Raw genomic sequence first — 21,925 nt, 5'->3', positions numbered from 1 at the left:
TGGGGCCAAATATAGGAAAGGTGAATTCAAAGTTTGTGCTTACTATACCAAACACTGGATTGGAAATGGGAGACAGAATATGGTATTTTTCAACCATAATGACTCAGTCAGGTGAATTGTACGGATTACAGTTTTAACAGTGCAAATAATAACAATAACCAAAAACAAATGCTTTTAAAGAATGAAAAGAAGAACTTTAATGGATATGTGTAATGGTTATCTAGTCTATATAACAAATCACCCAAAACTTAGCAGCTTAAATAATAAACATTTTTTTATCTCACGCAGTTTCTGGGGGTCAGGAATCTGGGAGGGACTTAGCTGGGTGGTTCTGGCTCAGGGTCTCATGAGGTGGCAAAGTCAAGCTGTTGGCCAGGACTGTAGTCATCTGAAGCCATGACTAGGGCTGGTGGATCCATTTCCAAGCTTACTCAGGTGGCTGTTGGCATAAGCCTTGGTTCCCTGCTAGTGCCAGCTTCTTACTAAGCAAGTGACCCAAAGAGACAGAGAAAGAGAGAGAGAGAGAGAGAGAGATCGACATAGATGGACGTCTCAGTGTCTTTTATGACCTAATCTTGGAAGTGAGATACCATCACTTCTGATGTATTCTACTGGTCACACAGACCAACACTGCTAAATGTGGGAAAGGACTATCCAAAGGTGTGAATATCAGGAGGTAGGGATTGTTAAAGGCCATCTTAAAGGCTGGCTACCACAAGGTGAATGACTAGATATACTACCACTATCATTTATATCTCAGGTTGAAATTTAAAGACCATTCCTATACTCACAACTATCAAGGATGAATTTTAATGCTTTAATATTTCAGCTATTTTACCAGAAATTTTAAATAATTTTGGAATTGAGGGGTTTTTTTTTGGGGGGGGGATTCAGTAATAAAGCTAAAATAAATCAATTTCTGGGCTGTCCAGTTAGCTCAGCTGATTAGAGCACAGTGTTATAGCATCAAGGACAAAGGCTTGAATTCCCGTACTGGCCAGCCACCATTAATAAATAAATAAATAAATTTAAATCAATTGATTTCTTAGAATTGCATTATTTTTACTTCAGTGGTAACGCACACTTTAACTGAACAGAAATTCCTACATTGTCAGAAAACTTTATGGTCTTTAGACATCAGGAAGTTAATTGGCTGATTAGACAGATTCAATGATAAAGGCTGTTATCACAGCAGACAAAACATACTAGTCATCTATTACTCATTTCTTTTTACTGTCACAGGCTGAATAAAATATACCAGTACTGGAAGCTTAAAATAAAATCACAGAATATCCTTGTCGTCTGCCATACTCACCAAAAGTTTTCGCTGCATTATTCCTAACCTCCTCCCCACTTCCCAATGTAACGTGTGTGTTTGTGGGTGGGTGGGTGTGGGTGTGCCCATGTGTGTATGTTCTAATCTTTTTTTTTTTTTTAATTTTATTTTGACTATGTTCTAATCTTAAAGTAGGAAATCAATCTCTCTTTATTCTTTGGATGACTATCACCAACATGAAAAGTTATTCCAAATCTAATGAAGAATTAAGGCCAATTTAATTACATTCAAGTAGAGTAGTTATTATATTCAACTACAAGGTTTTATTTTCAAGACTCAGGCGGGTACCATAAGTAGATTAGGATGCATCTTTAACATTTATAAGGCAATTCTGAAATGATACTTTTAAAAGTAATAAGCAATATAAAAACATTGTGGGACTTTAAAAAAAATCTGAATACCTCTATGCCAGGGACAAGAAAGACAAAAGAACATGATTCCAAGATGGTTTTTGCTAATGCTACCAAAATCATGTTAAAAGGAATAATTTTCATATACGAGTTGAATCTATTAATCATCAAATAATTCACACCATGAAATCCCTGATATAAGGTATAACTAGCTGCCTGAACAACCAGAAATAAAAGCAATCATTCTGGATAAAGATGATAAAAATTTAACATGAGAGTAAAGAGAGAAAATTTTCATGATTTAAAAAATATTTCAACTGACTTTGAAGTAGAATTCCCTTTGGAGTCAACTTCAAACCACGGATACTTATAAAAGCAATTATTTTTATAAGAACAGATGATCATTTATTACTATTTGACTGAAGTGTACTAAATCTTATTCAAGACTAAAAATGGTTAAGTTTAGTACAAATAGCTATAAGTGTGGCACTTCTAACTGATAGGTTGCTTGTTGATAGTTTAAGATTATGGGTAAACAGCATAATGTAGTTACTTCAACATTCAAATCTAAACAGTCTTATGAAAAGTTCTAATGAAACTGAAATTAAAAAAATTTTTTTTTTTTGTCTTTTTGTTATGTTTTTTCAGTCTAGGTATGTAGTTGAAACAAACTGTATATACAGTCTGGACTGGGTCCACATGAATAACTTTTTGAGGTTGGGAAGAAAATGTGCATAGGAATTCAACAATACTAAACAAATTTATGAACTGATAAAGGGAGAATAGTCTGAACACAAATGAAAGATTTTAAAGGATAATTTAAAAAACAATTTTTAGAACAGTTTCAGGTGCATAGTAAAATTGAGCGGAAAGTAGAGAGATTTCTCATATACCTGTGGCCACTCCCTGCCCCCCCCTCCCCCCGCATAAACAGACTCCCATATTATCAACATCCCCTCCAGAGTGGTACATTTGTTCCAACTGAAAAAGGTATAATTTTTAATGGTGTATTAGATCTTAATCTCTCTTTTTTTTAGGAGTCCATACATCTCTCAAAATATAATGAGAAGATGCCTACCCCATACCATACACAAAAAATAGAGAAGTATTACAGACCTAAGATAAAATTGGAATGGCCAAAAAAACATGAAAAAGTGCTCTCAACTCATTAATGATCAGAGAGGTGTAAATTAAAATAACGTTTTACTGTCAAAGTATGAAAAACACTAGAATAAAATGAAAATCTGGGCTGGCCTGTGGCTCACTCGGGAGAGTGCGGTGCTGATAACACCAGGGCCACGGGTTCGGATCCTATATAGGGATGGCCGGTTGGCTCACTGGGTGAGCGTGGTGCTGACAACACCAAGTCAAGGGTTAAGATCCCCTTACCGGTCATCTTTTTAAAAAAAAAAAAAAAAAAAAAATGAAAATCTGAAGAAGTCTGACTCCTGAATTTATGATTTTAAACAATTTAAGCTACAATAAATATGTAAATTCTAACAGAAGTGATAAATAATCAGTATTATTGTTTTATTTTAAACTAACAAATGTTAAAAAGGCTACAAACCAGGAGAGGTTTGGCCTAACACCAAATATACAAAATGTAAAAAAAAAATACATCTCTCTTTTATCACGGTTAGACAACCAAAACATCATTGGAAAAGTTTGGGAAAATTTCCTGGATATATGGATGATTCATGGGTACACATGCTTTTAATGATTTTATTGAATACTTAATGTTTGCTGGGTACTATGTATGCTAAATGACATGGGTGATGATATGGAATATAGATTTGACTATATAAGATGTACTCCCCTGCCCTCAAGTAGCTTAAAATTTGCCAGACAAGTATAAAGCCTAACAGTAGCAATGAACAAGCAGGTTCTACTTGTTTAAATGTTTTCTAAATAGTATCATTAATGTTTAGAGGAACACCAAGTACAATTTATTTGATCAAAACTTTCCAAGACTCAGAGTTTACACTCATAAGGAATAGGAAGGAAAAGGCCAATCCTGGAAGTGGGTGGGTTCTGGCAGATAAATGAGACTATCAGCAATTTAATGAATCACAGGAAACACCATGAGGTTGGGGGTGGGGGTGGAGAAGGCCCATACAACCCCAAACTCCCTCTGAAGTATTACACAATGAGACCCAGGCCACAGACTAAAACTGTGTGTGATACTTTAAGTTAACCTTATGAACTTGAAAAACTTCTTTATCAGAGATGTGCCTAGGTTCTTTCACTCACTATGTATTAATAGATAGTGCAGAAACTAACTTTGGGGTTAAAATAGTAAAAAAGAGCTTACTAAATAAGATGTGAAAAGATATCTTTGTCTTCCAGTTAGGGGATTCTATGGAAAGGGAATTTGAAGCTGTATAATTGTAGGATGGGCCTTAACTCTAAAAAATTTGCTTGAAACAAGGTTCTTAAATTACAGACCGATATTACAAGGAAACATGGCAAGAAACAAGCTGCTCAAACATAAGGTCCTGGGAAGAGGTCCCTTAGCTTGGCTGAGAAGTAGAAAATTTTCACATTTAAATGTTTATCAAATAACAGGAATATGAAGTTTGTGGTGGAAGTGGGGGTAGGTGGAGTTAAGAGACAAGTAGAATGGAAAAGAGGACTAGTAATAGTTAAGAGAACCACTCCAGGGTGAGAGTACGATGTCAGGGCAGGAGAACAGAAGCAAGGACAGTAGGATGTAATCACATATCCTAATGACAGTTGGAGGTAGAACAGAATATCTATGATAACATATTCAGAGAAAAAACAGGCCCCATGTCACATATCAGAAGATGGAGAGGTGGCATTTTCTACTGTCATTGCAGCCTTAGGTTGAGGAGGTAGCTAGTTATTCAGTTTCAACCAGCAGTCATACAGGTAGATTGGGACTCAAATTAAAGACGTATCGTTCTTCTTTAGAGAACAAAATGGGGGCAAAGTAAAGAAGCCAAGGCTGAAAAGTAAAAGGTGGGGCTATAAGAACATTCTGAGAGGTTTAATGATAATTTTAAATACGAACTGGCAATGGTCATCGCTACAGGAAGGCACTGAATATACAGTGAAATCAAGCATGCTAAAGTTGACCACTGCTATTATTAATTCCAAGTAATCTCAACCTAAGATTACCTTTATCTTCGTAATAGAAGTGTACTAAATGGGAATCAGAAGAATAGGAGTTGTCTTTTGTGACATGAGATTTTCCTTTTTTATTCTGAAGGGTGGCAACAATATTAGAAACTTTCAGTGTCACCAGGCAAAAATGAGATAACCAAGAGCCCTTTTCCCATTTTAATCCCATATGAAATAGAACCTATTCTAAATCTCTAATACTTTGTTTCAGCACTTTCTTCCTTTAATAATCTCTAGGTCTGGTGTGGAGAAAGCAGCCATTTGTCCTATGGATGGAAGATACTGCCAGAAAAGGAAAGACAAGAGACTGAAAGAGATTTTTAAAGGGAAAAGAACTCAGAGTTATCAATTTGGAAAGAAAACAGAGAAAGGGGGATGGTGAAGATTTTGTGAAAGCCAAAAACGAAAAAACAACCAAAAACGAGCCCCCCAAAACAAACTCCAAAATAAAAACAAAAAAACACTAGAGAAATAGGGGATAGTAAATACATTCTGAAACACAAACAGAGGACATGCATAATTTAAACAGATGCCAAAAGAGGTCCTTAGCTGAAAAGTCTGGGAAATAATGTATACATCCAGACAGATGAAGAAAGACAAATCAGTACTGTACTATTTTAAAAAAAAAAAACTGCACTATTTTCTGTGATATTCACAATGTTTCCATTACTAACCAGTCAGGAAATGCAGATGAACATATCCCAATTTGACAGGAAAGGATACTGAGATAAAATGTCAGTTAGAAATTCAAATAAAATAGGAAAGATTTTTTAAAAAATTTTTTCTTTAGATAAATACAACAAAATGAACAAAGGTATATATCCCAATTATTTGATATCCTTTACTACAAATATGGATACAAACACAAAGCAATGATTTCCTGTCTGAAGAACAAATTGTTCTTACTACAGGGTGAGATGTAAATAATGTCACTAAAAATGGGAATTATCAACAACAGTAAAAATTATGAAGCTATACTGGTACAATTAAGCCTCCCTTCTAAAAATATGAATAAAAGGCAATCTACTTTGAGCCTCAAATACATCCAAATTAGACTTAAAGGGACTGAACTAATTCTCATATAACAAATACTTATAAAGTACTTAAAAGTTCTAGATATTTGGGATGAGGTGCTGAATAAGATTAAGTACCTGCTCCTCATGGAACTTACATTTAGTGGAAAAAAGGAAATACGAGGCATAAAGAAAATAGAAAAATCCCTATAATCTGTGCTGCTTATCAGCATGAATAGATAAATTCTCACATTATTAAGAATCTAGTACAGACAACAGAAAAAGAGAAATCATATTAGGTACGATTCAACTGTACAAAAATTTATTGAGTACACTTATGGTGAGGGGTTCTGTGTAAAAGAGAAGGAAAGGAAAACAGTATTCCAAATAAAGGGAGAAGTTCAAGCAAGGCTATGGAAGAATGAAAGTGCATAATTTGGGTCTAGAGGTTAGGCTACAGCTGGTAGACTAGCAGGAAATGAGACTAGGTTTGGGCTAGTCTGTAAATGCCTTGAATGTAGTAATACCTTTAAACTAATTCTGTAGGCAGCAAGGAGTCACAGAGAAAAATAACAAGATCAAATTGATACTAATAATGGTTAGTCTACAAATCTAGGGTGTAAGACTAGAAACAGTAGTATTAGGCCAACTGAGGAGCAATTAGGATCTAAAGTCAAAGTATAGGAGGGAGAGGGAGACCATATTCAAGGGCTATTTTGGAGGAAGAATCAACAGTTTTGGCACCTGATTAGACATGGGAAGTAAAGAAGAGAAAAGACACACAGATGCTTTGAAGTAATTAGCTTGGGTGACTGGGTGGTTGGTGATGCCATTAATCAAAACAGAGAATACAGGCAAAACAAACAGGCTATTTTAGTGAATGATGTTGAGCTTGTGATATGGGATATTTAGGTAGATATTAGGTAGATATGGGATATTTAGGTAGAAATGTCAAAAAAACTTGGATATATGCGTCTAGGAATATGAGGAAAACCAAATCTAGATGTTAACTGCCTGTTTAAACCAATGGAGCTGATGAAATAACCCAGAGAGAAAGAGAGTGAATATGTTTAGATGAGACAGGACTAAGAACAAAATCCTGGAGAATATCTGTTTATGTATTACCCATTCAGCTAACATATTCAGTACATACTATATACCAGTATGCTATGCTAGGTGAAGATACACAGCTGCATAAAAGGATCAGTAAAATAAATGTATACCATGGAGTATGACCCAGCAGATAGAAGTACAGATTATGTGCACACATGGCAACATGACGGACCTCAAAGGCACAGTAAGTGCAAAAAATAAGAAACAGAATGAGCTACATAACACAATACCATTTATGCAAATCCATATACACAAAGCAATATACATTTTACAAGACATACAAGTAAAAAATGTGTAAGAATAGTTGCTTATGGAGAATAAGCGATGAACTGGAGTAGAGACTGAAGATAGAGGGAATTTAAAAAAAAATACAAAAGCCACACAAAAATGAATAACATCTTGGCTTCTGCCCTTTAGGATCTTAAAAGTCTAAAGGACAGGGGACAATGATATTATATATAATATAGTTATAAAAAGTGCTATAATAGATTTTGAGCAGCATGCCACATAAACTGCAGGAAGGATGCCCTATCCATTCACAGAAGGCATCAAATTTAAACGGCATGTGGAAGAAAAAAAGACAAAGGAGTCTGGGAAGACCAAGATAAGAATATCACAGAAAACAAGGGAAGAGAGGCTTAAAAAGTAGGATGGTCAACACTGTCAAATGCTAAAGAAAGATTAGCTAATCTAATTGAAAGAAGTATTAAAGGTTATTGTAATTTCAAAAGGTGAAATTTCAGAAGACTGGTAGAAGCAAAAAACAAATGAGTGATGACAGGTGAGAAACTAGAGACGGGGGTACAAACGACACTTAAAATTTGAGTATAAAGAGAGGAAGAGAAATAGGGTTGAAGCTCAGGAGGAAGGCAGGATTGAGAGGAGTTTTTTTGTTTTTGTTTTTGTTTTTCATATAGAATAGATAGACAGGTCCAAATAGGCTTTGGGCTGAGGATAAGAGGTAGCAAAAGGGAAGAAACTGGAGTGCTAAGAGAAGGGAGGGGGGGTAATTGACGGAGGAAGGCCATGAAGAAATAGGGAAAAGATGGGATCAAAAGTAGGTAGTAGCATTAACCTTTGAATAGGGTGGCATAAGAAAAGAATGTCTTATTAAGAAGTTATTATTATTATTTTTTTTAAAGATGACTGGTAAGGGGATCTTAACCCTTGACTTGGTGTTGTCAGCACCACACTCTCCCAAGTGAGCCACAGGCCAGCCCTTAAATCTCTAGTTTTTAATCAGTAAGAACAGATATTTCTGAATTTAATAACAACACAATCACATACTCACTCTTACCAATCATTTTTTTCAACAATCAGTCTTTTGTTGAACAAACAGTATGCTAGGTATTGGATTAGATTTAAACTTTTTTTTGAAGTAATACCTATCTTAGAACTCACTGGGTGGAGTTAGATTTCTGTGGCAGAAAATACTTTTTTTTCTGATTAAACAATGGAATATTACAAACTATACATATAAAACTGAAGGTGGAAAAAATACTTTGAAGGGTTGTACGTCTCCTGCTAAGATAAAATTTCTTGAAATTCTAATCATGTAGCTGCTCATGCATATGTTGTCAGCTTTATTTAATTTTGAGTCCATGACCTGCGAAAGAATCTGCTTTGGAAGAAGAACTTTTAGGTATACTGTACAAAAGCAGAATTTGGAAATTAGCCTTTATGGAAGTTGATATGCAGGTTCCTCAAACAATTACAGATATATCTACCATATGACCCAGTGAGTCCACTGCTGGGAATACACCCAGAGGAATGGAAATCATCAGGCTGAAGGGATACCTGCACTCCAATGTTTATTGCAGCTCTATTTATAACAGCCAAGAGTTGGAACAAGCCCAAATGTCCATCATCAGATGAGTGGATAAGGAAACTGTGGTACGTCTACACAACAGAATATTACTCTGCTATAAAAAAGAATGAAACACTACCATTTGCAACAACATGGATGGAGAAAATTATATTACCTGAAACAAGTCAGGCACAGAAAGAGAAATACCACATATTCTCATTTATTTGTGGGAGCTAAAAATAAATAAATAAGCACACAAACAAACAAAGGGTTGGGGGTGGGGGAAGAAGAATAACCACAAAAATTCCTTGAACTATTTAAGTGAACAGATATGATGTGGGGAGGGATGGGAGGGAGCAGAGAGGAATGGGTAAAGGGGCATGAAAATCAAGTAAAATGTATTTTGAGAAGTAAAATTAAAAAATTAAAAAATTTTTTAAAAAAGAAGAAATTTATTCTTTGCTGCTGTGGGAAAAAATCCAGGATATGCAGGCAACAAGCTAATGCTTTCCCTAGGCATGCTTTGCTGTCCACTCTCTTGCGTATTTTAAAATTAATGCAAATTTATATGAGAAGTATAAACTACCTAGAAGATAATTAAAAAGTAAATGTTTTTCCCAAGTCTTTGCCATCCACTGCTCATATTGTATGTCTTATAAATATAGTTTTTATTTTAATATCATCATTAGTAAATGAATAATTTCTCATAAAAATTTTAACTACAAAAAGCTAAAGTCCTTCCTGACCACAACCTAATTAATCTCTTTCTTCTCCAAAAGTTCTTAGTATGAAGGGTATCCTCCAGACCATTTCCAAGCCTATACATACATTTGTGTGTGTATAAAACCTAATTACATAGATTATACAATTAAAATTATTATTCCATAAAACCGTTCTGCAACTCGTTTTCACTTATTGTCTTAGAAATAAGTCAGTACATAGTTTTTTTCCTTCATAAAACAAAACAAAACAAAACAAAAAACCTAGGGCTGGCTGGTTAGCTCACTTAGTTAGTGCTTGGTGTTGATTAACATCAAGGTTAAGGGTTCAGTTCCCCTTACTGGCCAACTGCCACCCCCACCCCCCCGCCCCCAAAAACAATCACATAGTATTCCATATTTAAGGATAACCAGTTTTATGCAGCCATTGATAGACCCAACTGATGGACATTCAGGTTGTATACAGTTTTTCAATACTGTATCAAACATGCTGCAATGTGCATCCTTGCACATGTAGAGAATAGTTTTGTGGAATATATATATATATATTGCTATGCTTTTCTAATAATTTTTTTTTTTTTTTTAAGATGACAGATAAGGGGATCCTAACCCTTGACTTGGTGTTGTCAGCACCACGCTCTCCAAATGAGCTAACCGGCCATCCCTATATAGGGATTTGAACCTGTGGCCTTGGTGTTATCAGCACCACACTCTTCAAGTGAGCCATGGGACGGCCCTAATAATTTCTTATATAATAAAATTCCCAGTTCGTTTTATAAATGCCTCCTTTCCATAAAAATTTCCAACAAACATACAAGACGGTTTCCTCCTGTCTTCCAAATTATTCCCACAACTGGCTGCACTGAAATACTAAATGATGGTTTTAGAAGCAACCTTTTTGTCTTCCTTTGCTTCTCTTCTCTTTATGGGGACAACTAGAAATAACCTCTGATTAATCTCAAATCACAAGGCTAACACATGCAAGGAAGACACAATAAGAAGAAGTCAAAATAACAGGAATAACTATTTCCTTTTTTTAAAATTTGTTTTAGTTTCAGGCTGAATAAATGGAATGAAATTCCTCACTGCTGTAATCTTTTCTGAAGTCCCTCCCCGACTGCTAAAGAACTGTGTATTCTCTAAATAGGCACCATTTTACAAGCTGAATTCCCCCTTTCTTTCCTTAAAGGCATTAATTAAAAAACAAAACAAAAACAAAAACAAAAAAACACCCATAGGAAGATGTCACTTAAACAAGAAACTTGCTTATTCTTCTGGCATCTTCATTCTTGAAACCCTACACATACCACAATTTATAATGTGAATGATGGCAAATGATAAAAAGTTCTATAGAAAATAGTTGATGCCAAACAATTATTTTTAATAGCTAGCTGTTATATATGAGGTTCGATGTTTTCCTGAAGGGAACAAAGGCACTTAATCACTTAAAGAATTCAGTCCTCTTTTTATAAATACCCAATTTATGAATGACCCATACATAAGAACAGCCTTTCCTGCTTCTTTCCGCTCTTTATTACTACAGTACCCCACCACTGAACTTAGTACTTCCCGCTCACTAACTTCATGCCCTTTCCAGAGCAGACTATTTTGGGAGCGCCTACCATTCTCAAGGGAACCAAGACAAGGGGAAGAAAGAAAGAAAGGCTTTGTGAGATATATTTCTTTCTTCACTAGTTGCAACTTAATACCTTTTTTTTTTTTTAACTATGAACACTCTTCTGTGACATTTTTTTTCATTTACTATAACTTGAAGAATGTTCCATATCATACATAAAAATCTATCTCTCATTCTCTTTAATGGTTCCATAATATTCTATTTTACAATCATATCATAATTTAGTTGACCAGAACCCTACTAATAGACACTAAGGTTATTTCTAGTATTTTACGTTTATGAATAATGCTGCAATAAATAACCTTACACATATACTTTATTGTATAGGTCTAAGAATATCTGTAGCATAAATTTCTAGAAGTGGAATTATTTCTAGATATAAGCATTTTTTAATTTGATAGATATTGACAAACTCTCCTTAACAAGTTGAAGACAACAATATATGAGAGTCCCAGTTTCTCCTCATCCTCACCTTTACCAGTACATATGGTAAAGAAGCATATTTTATCTCATATGGTCAGACCCTATAATTCATTTAGCTGAGCACAGTTTATCTGGAATTATGAGATATGAGTTCTAGTATATGTATGTAAAATTGGCATTATAATATCTACTTCACAAGGGTATAAAGAGAATTCAACAACATCACACGCGGAAACACTCAAAACGGTAGAGAGCTATACAAAATGGTAGCTCTTCTTAAAGAATAAACTTTGGGGACAGTTTATAGTTTAGCAAAATTCTTTTGGAGTTTTGTAAGGAACACATCTAACTACATCTTATTTCCATCTCAGGATCTGGCAAGATGAAACAAAGAGAAATCTAGCCACTATGTAGCAAATTAGAAAATTGATAGAAATACATTATACCAGTGTTTTTCAAACTATGAATCATAACCCATTAGTGGATCATGAAACTAGTTTAGTGGGGTCACAATCAGCATTAAAAAAAATGAAGTACAATAGAAAAGAAAACATTATAGTATAGTATCATATAGTGTAAATATTAGAGTAAAACATAAGGTTAGTATATTTCAGTGAAATTTTTGTTTTAGTTAACATGTGTATGTATGTGGATACGTATATGTATCCTGGGTTGTGGCAAAATGTGAAATGTATTTTGAAAATGCTTGAAAGACACCTTTTCAGACTCTGGTATGATAAAAAGGTATCTTTATTAAAGCTTTCTTTTTTCTTCCTCTAAACTTTGTGATCTTTTTCATAGATAGTTAGGGAATTTAGGTTGTTTTTTCAGACAGAAACAGTTGAGTTATTTCAGGTGGGCTGGGAAGGAATAATATTAACTTAATATCAGGAACAACAAAAAAGGGAGAATTTAACTATAGTTCTGTTTAGTTCTAGTACCTTTTCCTACAAAGTGAATAATATATGGCTAAAACATTTTCTTAGGGCAAGAATGTTAATAAATGGACATTTAAGCAAGAATTTGTTGTACAAGATTATTGCTCATTTAAAAACAAGTGTTGCTGACATAAAAGCAATTTACATATAAAGCAGAAGTTCTGAAGAAAAAATTAACATGTGCTTATGATTCCACTACCCCGGGTCAACAATTATTAATACTCAAACTACAAATTTCAATGTATTTGCCTGAATCGTTTATATATGTGTTATTCTTATAATTGAGATGAAAGGATATATTTAATTTTGTGCGTACGAATACTACCATGTCATTAAAAGTTCTTCATATGTATCATATTTTAAAATAGCTACATAATATTGCACCACGTGGATGCACCACCCAATTCACATAGCCATTAACTAAAGGTTTACTTTTTATAAAGAATTAATTGGGACTAGATCAACATAACTATGTTATCATGGGCTGTTTGAAAGTAACTTATAGAAAATGTTTTTTGTAAATGGAATTTTATAAAAATCATGTTGCCTACAGTAATTCTCAATAAATAGGTGTCCTGAGATTAGTAAATTCAGTACAAGAAACCAACATTGATTTTTTTTATCCAAAAGTATAACAGAGAGGCAATACTATGTCTACCTATTCTGCAACAACTGACTCTGGAGCAGCATTCAGATATAAGGGATGTCACTGATAAATAAAATCCCCTTTAAGATGAATTTTCTTCTTGTGCTCCCATATTAACAATGAGAAAAATAATGCTTTCTGGAAAACAATAAAGGAATGGTACATTTTGATGTCTATCTCCTGATTACATGATATGAAATCATGTAAAATGATCTTAAAAAATCAACTTAAATGGTTTAACACAAAAAGTAACCTTTAACCTTATTTATTTAATTATTTATTTATTTATTTATTTTTAATTTTATTTTGTTGATATACATTGTGGCTGATTATTGTTGCCCCTCACCAAAACCTTCCTCCCCCCCACCACCAATGTCCCTTCTATTTGCTTGTCATATCAACTTCAAGTAATTGTGGTTGTTATATCTTCTTCCCCCCCCACCCGGTTTTTTTGTGTGTGTGAATTTATATATTAATTTTTATCTCCCACCAATAAGTGAGAACATGTGGTATTTCTCTTTCTGTGCCTGACTTGTTTCACTTAATATAATTCTCTCAAGGTCCATCCATGTTGTTGCAAATGGCAGTATTTCATTCATTTTTATAGCTGAGTAGTATTCCATTGTGTAGATGTACCACATCTTCCATATCCACTCATCTGATGATGGACATTTGGGCTGGTTCCAACTCTTGGCTATTGGAAAGAGTGCTGCAATGAACATTGGGGAACAGGTATACCTTTGACTTGATGATTTCCATTCCTCTGGGTATATTCCCAGCAGTGGGATAGCTGGGTCGTATGGTAGATCAATCTGCAATTGTTTGAGGAACCTCCATACCATTTTCCGTAGCCAAAGCAATGCTGAGCAAAAAAAATACAGCTGGAGGCACAACACTACCTGACTTTAAGCTATACTACAAAGCTATAATAACCACAACAGTATGGTACTAGCATAAAAACAGACACACTGATCAATGGAACAGAATAGAGAATCCAGAAATCAACCCACACACTTACTGCCATCTGATCTTTGACAAAGGCACCAAGCCTATTCACTGGGGAAGGAACTGCCTCTTCAGCAAATGGTGCTGGAATAATTGGATATCCATATGCAGGAGAATGAAACTAGACCCATACCTCTCACCATATACTAAAATCAACTCAAAATGGATTAAGGATTTAAATATACACCCTGAAACAATAAAACTTCTTCTTTTTTTTTTTTTTTGTCCTTTTCGTGACCGGCACTCAGCCAGTGAGTGCACCGGCCACTCCTATATAGGATCCGAACCCGCGGCGGGAGCGTCGCAGCGCTCCCAGCGCCGCACTCTACCAAGTGCGCCACGGGCTCGGCCCAACAATAAAACTTCTTAAAGAAAACATAGGAGAAACACTTCAGGAAATAGGACTGGACACAGACTTCATGAATATGACCCCAAAAGCACGGGAAACCAAAGGAAAAATAAACAAATGGGATTATATCAAACTAAAAAGCTTCTGCACAGCAAAAGAAACAATTAACAGAGTTAAAAGACAACCAACAGAGTGGGAGAAAATATTTGCAAAATATACATCTGACAAAGGATTAATATCCAGAATATATAAGGAACTCAAACAACTTTACAAGAAAAAAACAAGCAACCCAATTAAAAAAATGGGCAAAAGAGCTAAGTAGGCATTTCTCTAAGGAAGATATACAAATGGCCAACAGACATATGAAAAAATGCTCAACATCACTCAGCATCCGGGAAATGCAAATCATAACCTTATTTAAATAGATAGACTACTTCTGTTACTCCTAGAAAACAGATAATATTCTATCAGAAGGGGAAAAAGTGTACACATTGTCTGTTTTTTCCTCTTTGGAAAAATCATTTATTATAAGATGCCAATAAACAAAACTAACAAAGACAAAGGATAAAGCTGCTTTAAAGGAGAGCAGTTCATAAAAGCAGCAGAGGTATTCTTTTTTGAAAAATGTTTATGATGTTTAAATAGCTATTAAGTTTTGCCATTGGGAAAACAGCTTAATTACTGGACTTTGCTCAGCAAAATTTGAAAAATTAAGGTAAGGAATTCTAGTTTTTAAAAAGCAGCAGAACAAAGCTGGAAAAGCAACTCCACATCACTCAACTTGATCTCAGAGAAGGTAAATAAGAAAGGGGATGAAGCTCCCATTCAGACAATATTTCAGACATACAGCAAAGACATAAAAACTAATTATGCTCTCATGAGGTAGAGAAAAAGTATATGACGAAATCCAACATCTATTCCTGACAAAAACTCTCAGCAAACTAGAAATAGAAGAAGATTTCCCCAGCATGATAAAGGGCATTGTGAAAAACCTACAGCTGACATCATACTTAATGATGAAAGACTGAATGTTTTTCTCCTAAGATCAGGAATAAGACAAAGATATCCTCATCATTTCTATTTCACATCGTACTGAAGGTTCTTGCCAATGTAATAAGACAAGAAAAACAAACAAAAGGCATGTGAATTAGAAAAAAATAAATAAAACCATCCTTATTTGCAGACATGATTATAGAAAATCCAATGGAATTTACTTTAAAAGCTACTGGAATAAGTGAGTTTAGCAAGATTACAGTTTAGCAAGATGAATACACAAAAATCAACTTTATTTCTGTACAACAGCAACAAACACTCAGAAATTAAAATTTAAAAAACAATACCATTTATAATGTTATCAAAAATATGAAATACAGATAAATCTCACAAAAGATATGAAAGACCTATACACTAAAGGCTATAAAGCTCTGCTGAGAGAAATTAAAGATAACTTAAATAAATGATGAGATATACCATGGTCATGGATTGGAAAATATTGATAAGATGTGAACTTTCCCCCAATTGATCTATTGATTCGATGCAATCCCAATCAAAATCCCAACAGGATTTTTGTAGAAACTGACAAGCTGGTTCTAAAATTCATATGAAGATGCAAAGGACCATGAATAAGCAAAACAACTTTCAAAAGGAACATAAGTTAGAGAACTAACTCTACCTGATTTTGAGACTTACTATAAGGCCCCAGTTATCAAGACAGTGTGGTAATGGCATCAATGTAGACAAATAGATCAATACAACACAGTCCAGAAATAAACCCACAAACATGTGGACTATGGACTGTGACAAAGGTGTGAAGGACATTCTACTAAGAAAAAACAGACTTTTCACCAAATGGTGCTTGAACAACTGGATATCCACATGCTAAAAAAAATTAAAAAGTTGATCCATATGTTGCAACATATAATAAAATTAACTGAAGCTATATCACAGATCTAAGTTTAAAACTTAAAACTATAAGACATATTAAAAAAAACAGGAGAAAATCTTTCTGACCTTGGTTTAGGGAAAAATTTCTTAGATATAACACTAAAAGCAAAATCCATAAAAAAAATTTGATAAACCGAACTTCATCAAAATGAAAAACCTTTATTCTTCAAAAGATGCAGTTAAAAGAATGAAATGAGATACAGTTAAATATCTTTTTTTTTTTCCCCCTGTCAATGAAAGATGCACTTGTTTTTCTGGTCTAAATTATGGCTGGATTTTAATTAATTAATTTAACACTTATTTATTTTTTTAATTGATAAAAATCATATATTTACGGTGTACAACATGATGTTTTGAAATATGTATGCATTGTGGAATGGCTACATTGAGCTCATTAACATATATACATTACCTCATATATCATTTTTTTGTGGTGAGAACACTTAAAATCTACTCTCAGTGATTTTTAAATATACAATACACTGTTATTAACTATAATAGTTATGTGTCTTAACTCTAAAAAAGATACAGTTAAGAGAACGAAATAAGCCACAGACTGGGAGAAAATATTTGCACGGCACATGTTTGATAAAGGACTTGCATCCAGATATGTGAGGATTTCTTCAAACTCAATAATGAGAAAACAATTCAATTAAAAATATATAGGCAAAAGATTTGAACAGACATTTCACCAAAGAAAATAATACCAATGGCAAGTACATGAAAAGACACTCAACATAATTAGTCAACAGGGAAATGAAAACTAAAACTCAATGAGACATTATACACCTACACTAGAATGGCTAAAATTAAAGACTGGCCATACCAAGTGTTAGTGAAGATGTGGAGCAATCAAAACTCCTATATATGTTGTGGAATGTAAAATGGTACAACCACTTTGGAAAACACTCTTGACAGTTTCTTAAAAAGGTAAAATACACCTATCCTATATGAGGAATATAGCCATTCCATTCCCAGGTAGTTATCCAAAAGAAATGAAAACGTATGTCCACATAAAGCCTTGTATATGAATGTTCATGGCAGCTTTCTTTGTAATAGTCCAAAATTAGAAATACCACAAATGTTCATCAGTGGGTGAATGGATAAAACAAACTGTGGTATATATACACAATAGAACACTATTCAGTAATAAAAAGGAATGAATTATCAATACACACAATCAAATGGATGAATCTCAAAATAATTACTGAATGAAAAAAGCCAGGCCAAAAAAAGAAAAAGAAAAAAGAGTACATTCTATATGTCTCCACTCATACAAAATTTCAGAAAATGTGAACTAATTTCTAGTGACAGAAAGCAGAACAGTGGTTCGGGAGCAGGGGTGGGGAGGAGTGGGGAAAGTTAGGCTAGAGGTGTTACAAAGGGGCAGGAGGAAAATTTTGGGAGTGATGGATATGTTTTGTTATCTTGATTGTGGTAATGGTTTCATGGGGCAATGAATACATGTATCAGCACCCTCCATACTTTTATTTTGTTCTATATATTTGGCACTATCATAAGATCCTTCTATTTTTAGCAAAAGTAAATTATTTATTGTTTCAACAGAGACATATACGTAACATATCTAAATAGAAAATCTAATTTCTATTTTTAACCCCTGCTTGCCGAAAAAACTCACAAATTATTAAACCTATATAGAGTGACATATTACATAGTCTCATACTCCAAATATATTTCTAACTTTGTCATGTCTACAACATTTTTGCCCATAAATATTCTTGCTTGGGGAATTTTGCAATGGCCTTTGGTCCAAAACAACAAAGTTCTATCCTAGGCTTTAAAAGAACTGTAACTGTTTTATGAGGCCTCAGTGGAAAGGAATTCAGACTCCTTAAGCTAATTCTACATGAAAGTTGTAATATTTTACCATTTATCACTGTATAAGCAATTTAAAGAATGCTTTAAAATAAAATGATACCAATAAATGTAGGGTAGAGTCTATTTAGTCATAGCTAAGTGTGGCTTTGCATCAGATCTAAGATGTGTAGATGTAATATATCTGATGTGAAAGATTAATCTCAATTTTATTAGCAGATTAAAAAAAAACAAAAAAACATTTAAGGTTCCCTCATCCTCTTCTGGAACAGTCACAGACCACTCTGGGAAGTTATTTCCTAGATTTGCTTGGAATTATTGAACTGAGGCTCTTTTGCCAAACTGGCTTCCCCCAGATAGTTCAAGAACTATTTTGCTTTCATTATAGAGGGGATTCCTATAGCATTCTCATTTGTGAACATAAAGTCATGAAAGGGAAAGACTTTCATAAAGGATGTTTTTCTCTGACATGATGCTTTCTAAAACAGACAATCACTTTATATAAAGTTCAGTTAGGTCCAAATACAGCATAAATGGCCTCTGTAACAATTAGACTTCAAATATGAGGAGATGCTGAATATTACATTATTTTCTATTTGATTCTCTGGTTCTATGCCAAATGTGTCTTAGCTATAACAGAAGAGTGAGGAGGCTTTTGGAGAGAAAGAGAACATAACCATGGGAGCTCTAGAAAGGTGTAGTTGCAATTTGGCACTTTGCAGAAATTGTGGAAAATGAATAAAGCTCTTTTACAATTCTACCTCTATAGGTAGAATCCACTTACAAACTATGGGAACTCTGTAATATATTCCTAAAAAAGCCCAACCCTTGCCAGTGTGACCTACTATTCATTAAGAAACGACAGTGAAGCCATATGGGTTTTGTTCAGAGATGCAAGATTGAAAAATAGATTTTATTTCCAAAAAAAATCTATTTTGATATTTATAAATTTATATTAATAAACTGCCATATTAGTCCAAAAAGTTCAATAGGTGTTTGTTGTTAAGCAAAAGCAATAGCAATAATGCAGTAAAATCTTGATATGTTACGAAACCAAACCAAACAAATAAACAACAAAAAAACCCAAACCAAAGCAAACAAAAACTACCCCACACATAAAATAGAGTTCATTTAACTTAAAGAATTTGGTATGGCAGTTGCTTTTCTCAAAGGATCGAAACAATTTTAACCCCAGCTGTCACTTATTTTATCTAACAATAGAATATTTAAAGATGTGTCACTTCTGGTGTAGCTATTAATTTCAACTAAACTGTACAGAGTTAAGCCTCAGAATAACTTTATCACCTACAGACCATGTGCAGACTAAATACAACTCTTGTGCCTGATTCTGAATAGTATCTTATATCAAAATGCTTCCTTAATCATAGCTGTTGCTACTCGAGCTGCTCTTTCAACTTGTCAGAAGCTGACAAGTTACTATAGAGTAACTAAAATTGGATTCATGCAGAAAAAATATATTTTAAGAAAACATGTGCAATAAGCACCTAAGCATCTGTTAACATTAAAACCAGAAGGCATTTATGTTGCAGAACACTTAATGACAGGCTTTAAAATTTATTAATTTACAACGTTCTATTTGAAGTATTATGGCAGTCTTTTAAAGCAACACACCATAATGGCACAATCATTTCCTTTGTTCAGCAGATACTTATTGAGCATCTATATGTTAGGCATTATGCTAGGTGCTAAGCATATAATGATTAGTAAAATAGACACTTAAAACGTTATATGTTTGTACAGTTTCTAAGGCTGAAAAGCAGAGACGTTATATTGGTAAAACTATAAAAGAGAAAATAAGGTCATCTTCTGATTTTTCCATCAGAGGCAGCCATCCCCCCAATCCCTACGTTAATTATGAGGGGATTGAGGCAGATGAGAACAGAGGAAAGAAGTGAGAATAACAGGCATTAAGGAGGGATGATTAGGAAGTTGTTCAAACTTTCTCCAATCCTCCTTTTTCTTTTCTCTTCATCAATCAGATAAACATGGGATAAGAAATGGCAGGGTATTCTGGGTTTAAGCAAGTTAGGACTACTGGTAATAATGTGATTGGGTTACGAGAAATAGAACAGAGTTCTCAGGGACTTACAGAGAAGGGTAAAGAAATCACTAAGAGGGACAAATGGGGAAGGACCATGAATATGGCAGAAATGAATCATCAACTGAAGTGAACATTTTTATGTTATATATGTTGGCAAGAGAGTCATAAAAAATTAGGCACTGCTGAGAGGACAAACTAGAGACATCCATTCAAACGACTGGCAATCACCGACTGATCCTTGGCTATACGGTACATATGTGCACTTTTCTTTTCCCTTTATTCATAGGATACAAATAAAGGGAAAAAATAAAGTAAATCCTACATTGTTGGGAGTATTTGCAATGTCATGAAAATTGTAAAATGTTACCTATAAATACTAGTTATTGATCATTTATTCTTAACACAGATAAAGAAGCTTTGCTCCAGACATTGAATGACTTGACGAGGGTCACACAGTTACGCTTTTCTCTTAACATACCTTTAAAGCTTCTATAACAAGGTCTCTTGCTTCAAGCTCTCCCTCAAGAATACTGAATAATGTTAGGAGTTCAGGCTTGCTGAGTTTTTCCAGATTCATCCTGAAATCCTAAAACAAAGACAACAATCAGACAATCTCCAGAAGACAGAGTTCATTTGATATAATTAAAGAAAAAAATAAAGTGAGATAGACAAAAACCAGCAACAATTACAGCATAAAATGCTCTAAGAAAGGAAACGGTTACAATAGAAACATGAGAGCTTTCTGATTTTAATCACAAACTGAGCAGTAAGAGAAAATAAAATTCACTTTAATTATTGATTTCATCACCACTCACAAAGATCAACTTTTCATCTTTCCTTCAAGCATATTTACAAACAGACATCCCAGAAGGTCTCAGAAGAGACTCAGAAGGTCTCACTAATTTTTTTCCCTAAAAGTTCAGGTAAAATTGTGTTACAATGAATATAATTTCACTGAAAAATTCTTAGGCCATGAAAAGATTTCCCTGTTTTAGATAACTGAATCCGAAAACCATATATAAAACATTCTGGCATCCCTCTTCAATTGGTTGAAATAAAATTTGAGCAAAGATAATGTTTGCTGGGAATGGGAGAAATTTATCTACTTTCACAGAGAACATTTATCACAATATTTACATTTTGTTTATTAAATAAAATAGACTTAAATTCAACTATCTGCAAACATACTTTTAAATGATTTCTTAAAATATATGGCTTAAACATCTTAACTGGCCAGACTACTACAAACTGAATTTATTTTATTTAACAAGTTCACATTTCTACAAGGATTTGCACCTTTTGAAATATGTTAAATGGCTAAATGGATGGCCAAACTCAATTCTTTGCACAAGATTAATTTCTCACAACACACGCACAAACAGAAGTTAGACTGCTATACAATCTTCGAAGGGTCTTCTGACCAATATATACAGTAAGATAGATTTTATAATTTCCAAAGTAGATCAAGTACTATTTTCTCTCTCCCACTTTTTACTTCCAAATTGCCACTCTCATAGTTTTCTTTAAAATGAATCACAGCATGACTAGTTCAAATATCCTCCAGTAATTCTTCACTCTTACTAATTTAGGGGGTACACAAAAGAGTC

General features: G+C 34.0%; 1 protein-coding gene across 1 annotated transcript in view; it reads right to left on the bottom strand.

The window, feature by feature from the left end:
- The window catches only part of CTTNBP2NL (CTTNBP2 N-terminal like), a 47,937-nt gene that overhangs the window by 11,692 nt on the left and 14,320 nt on the right, over positions 1-21,925 (bottom strand). The window contains exon 3 of the mRNA XM_063105308.1: positions 20,797-20,904. Within this exon, the coding sequence (XP_062961378.1) occupies positions 20,797-20,895 (99 nt within the window). The 5' untranslated portion in view covers positions 20,896-20,904. The remainder of the gene's footprint in view (positions 1-20,796; positions 20,905-21,925) is intronic.

This window comes from Cynocephalus volans, chromosome 8 (genome assembly GCF_027409185.1).
Source record: "Cynocephalus volans isolate mCynVol1 chromosome 8, mCynVol1.pri, whole genome shotgun sequence".
NCBI classification, from domain to species: Eukaryota; Metazoa; Chordata; class Mammalia; order Dermoptera; family Cynocephalidae; genus Cynocephalus; species Cynocephalus volans.
Note: the sequence above shows the minus strand (reverse complement) of the source record. Positions and strands in the feature narration are given on the sequence as shown.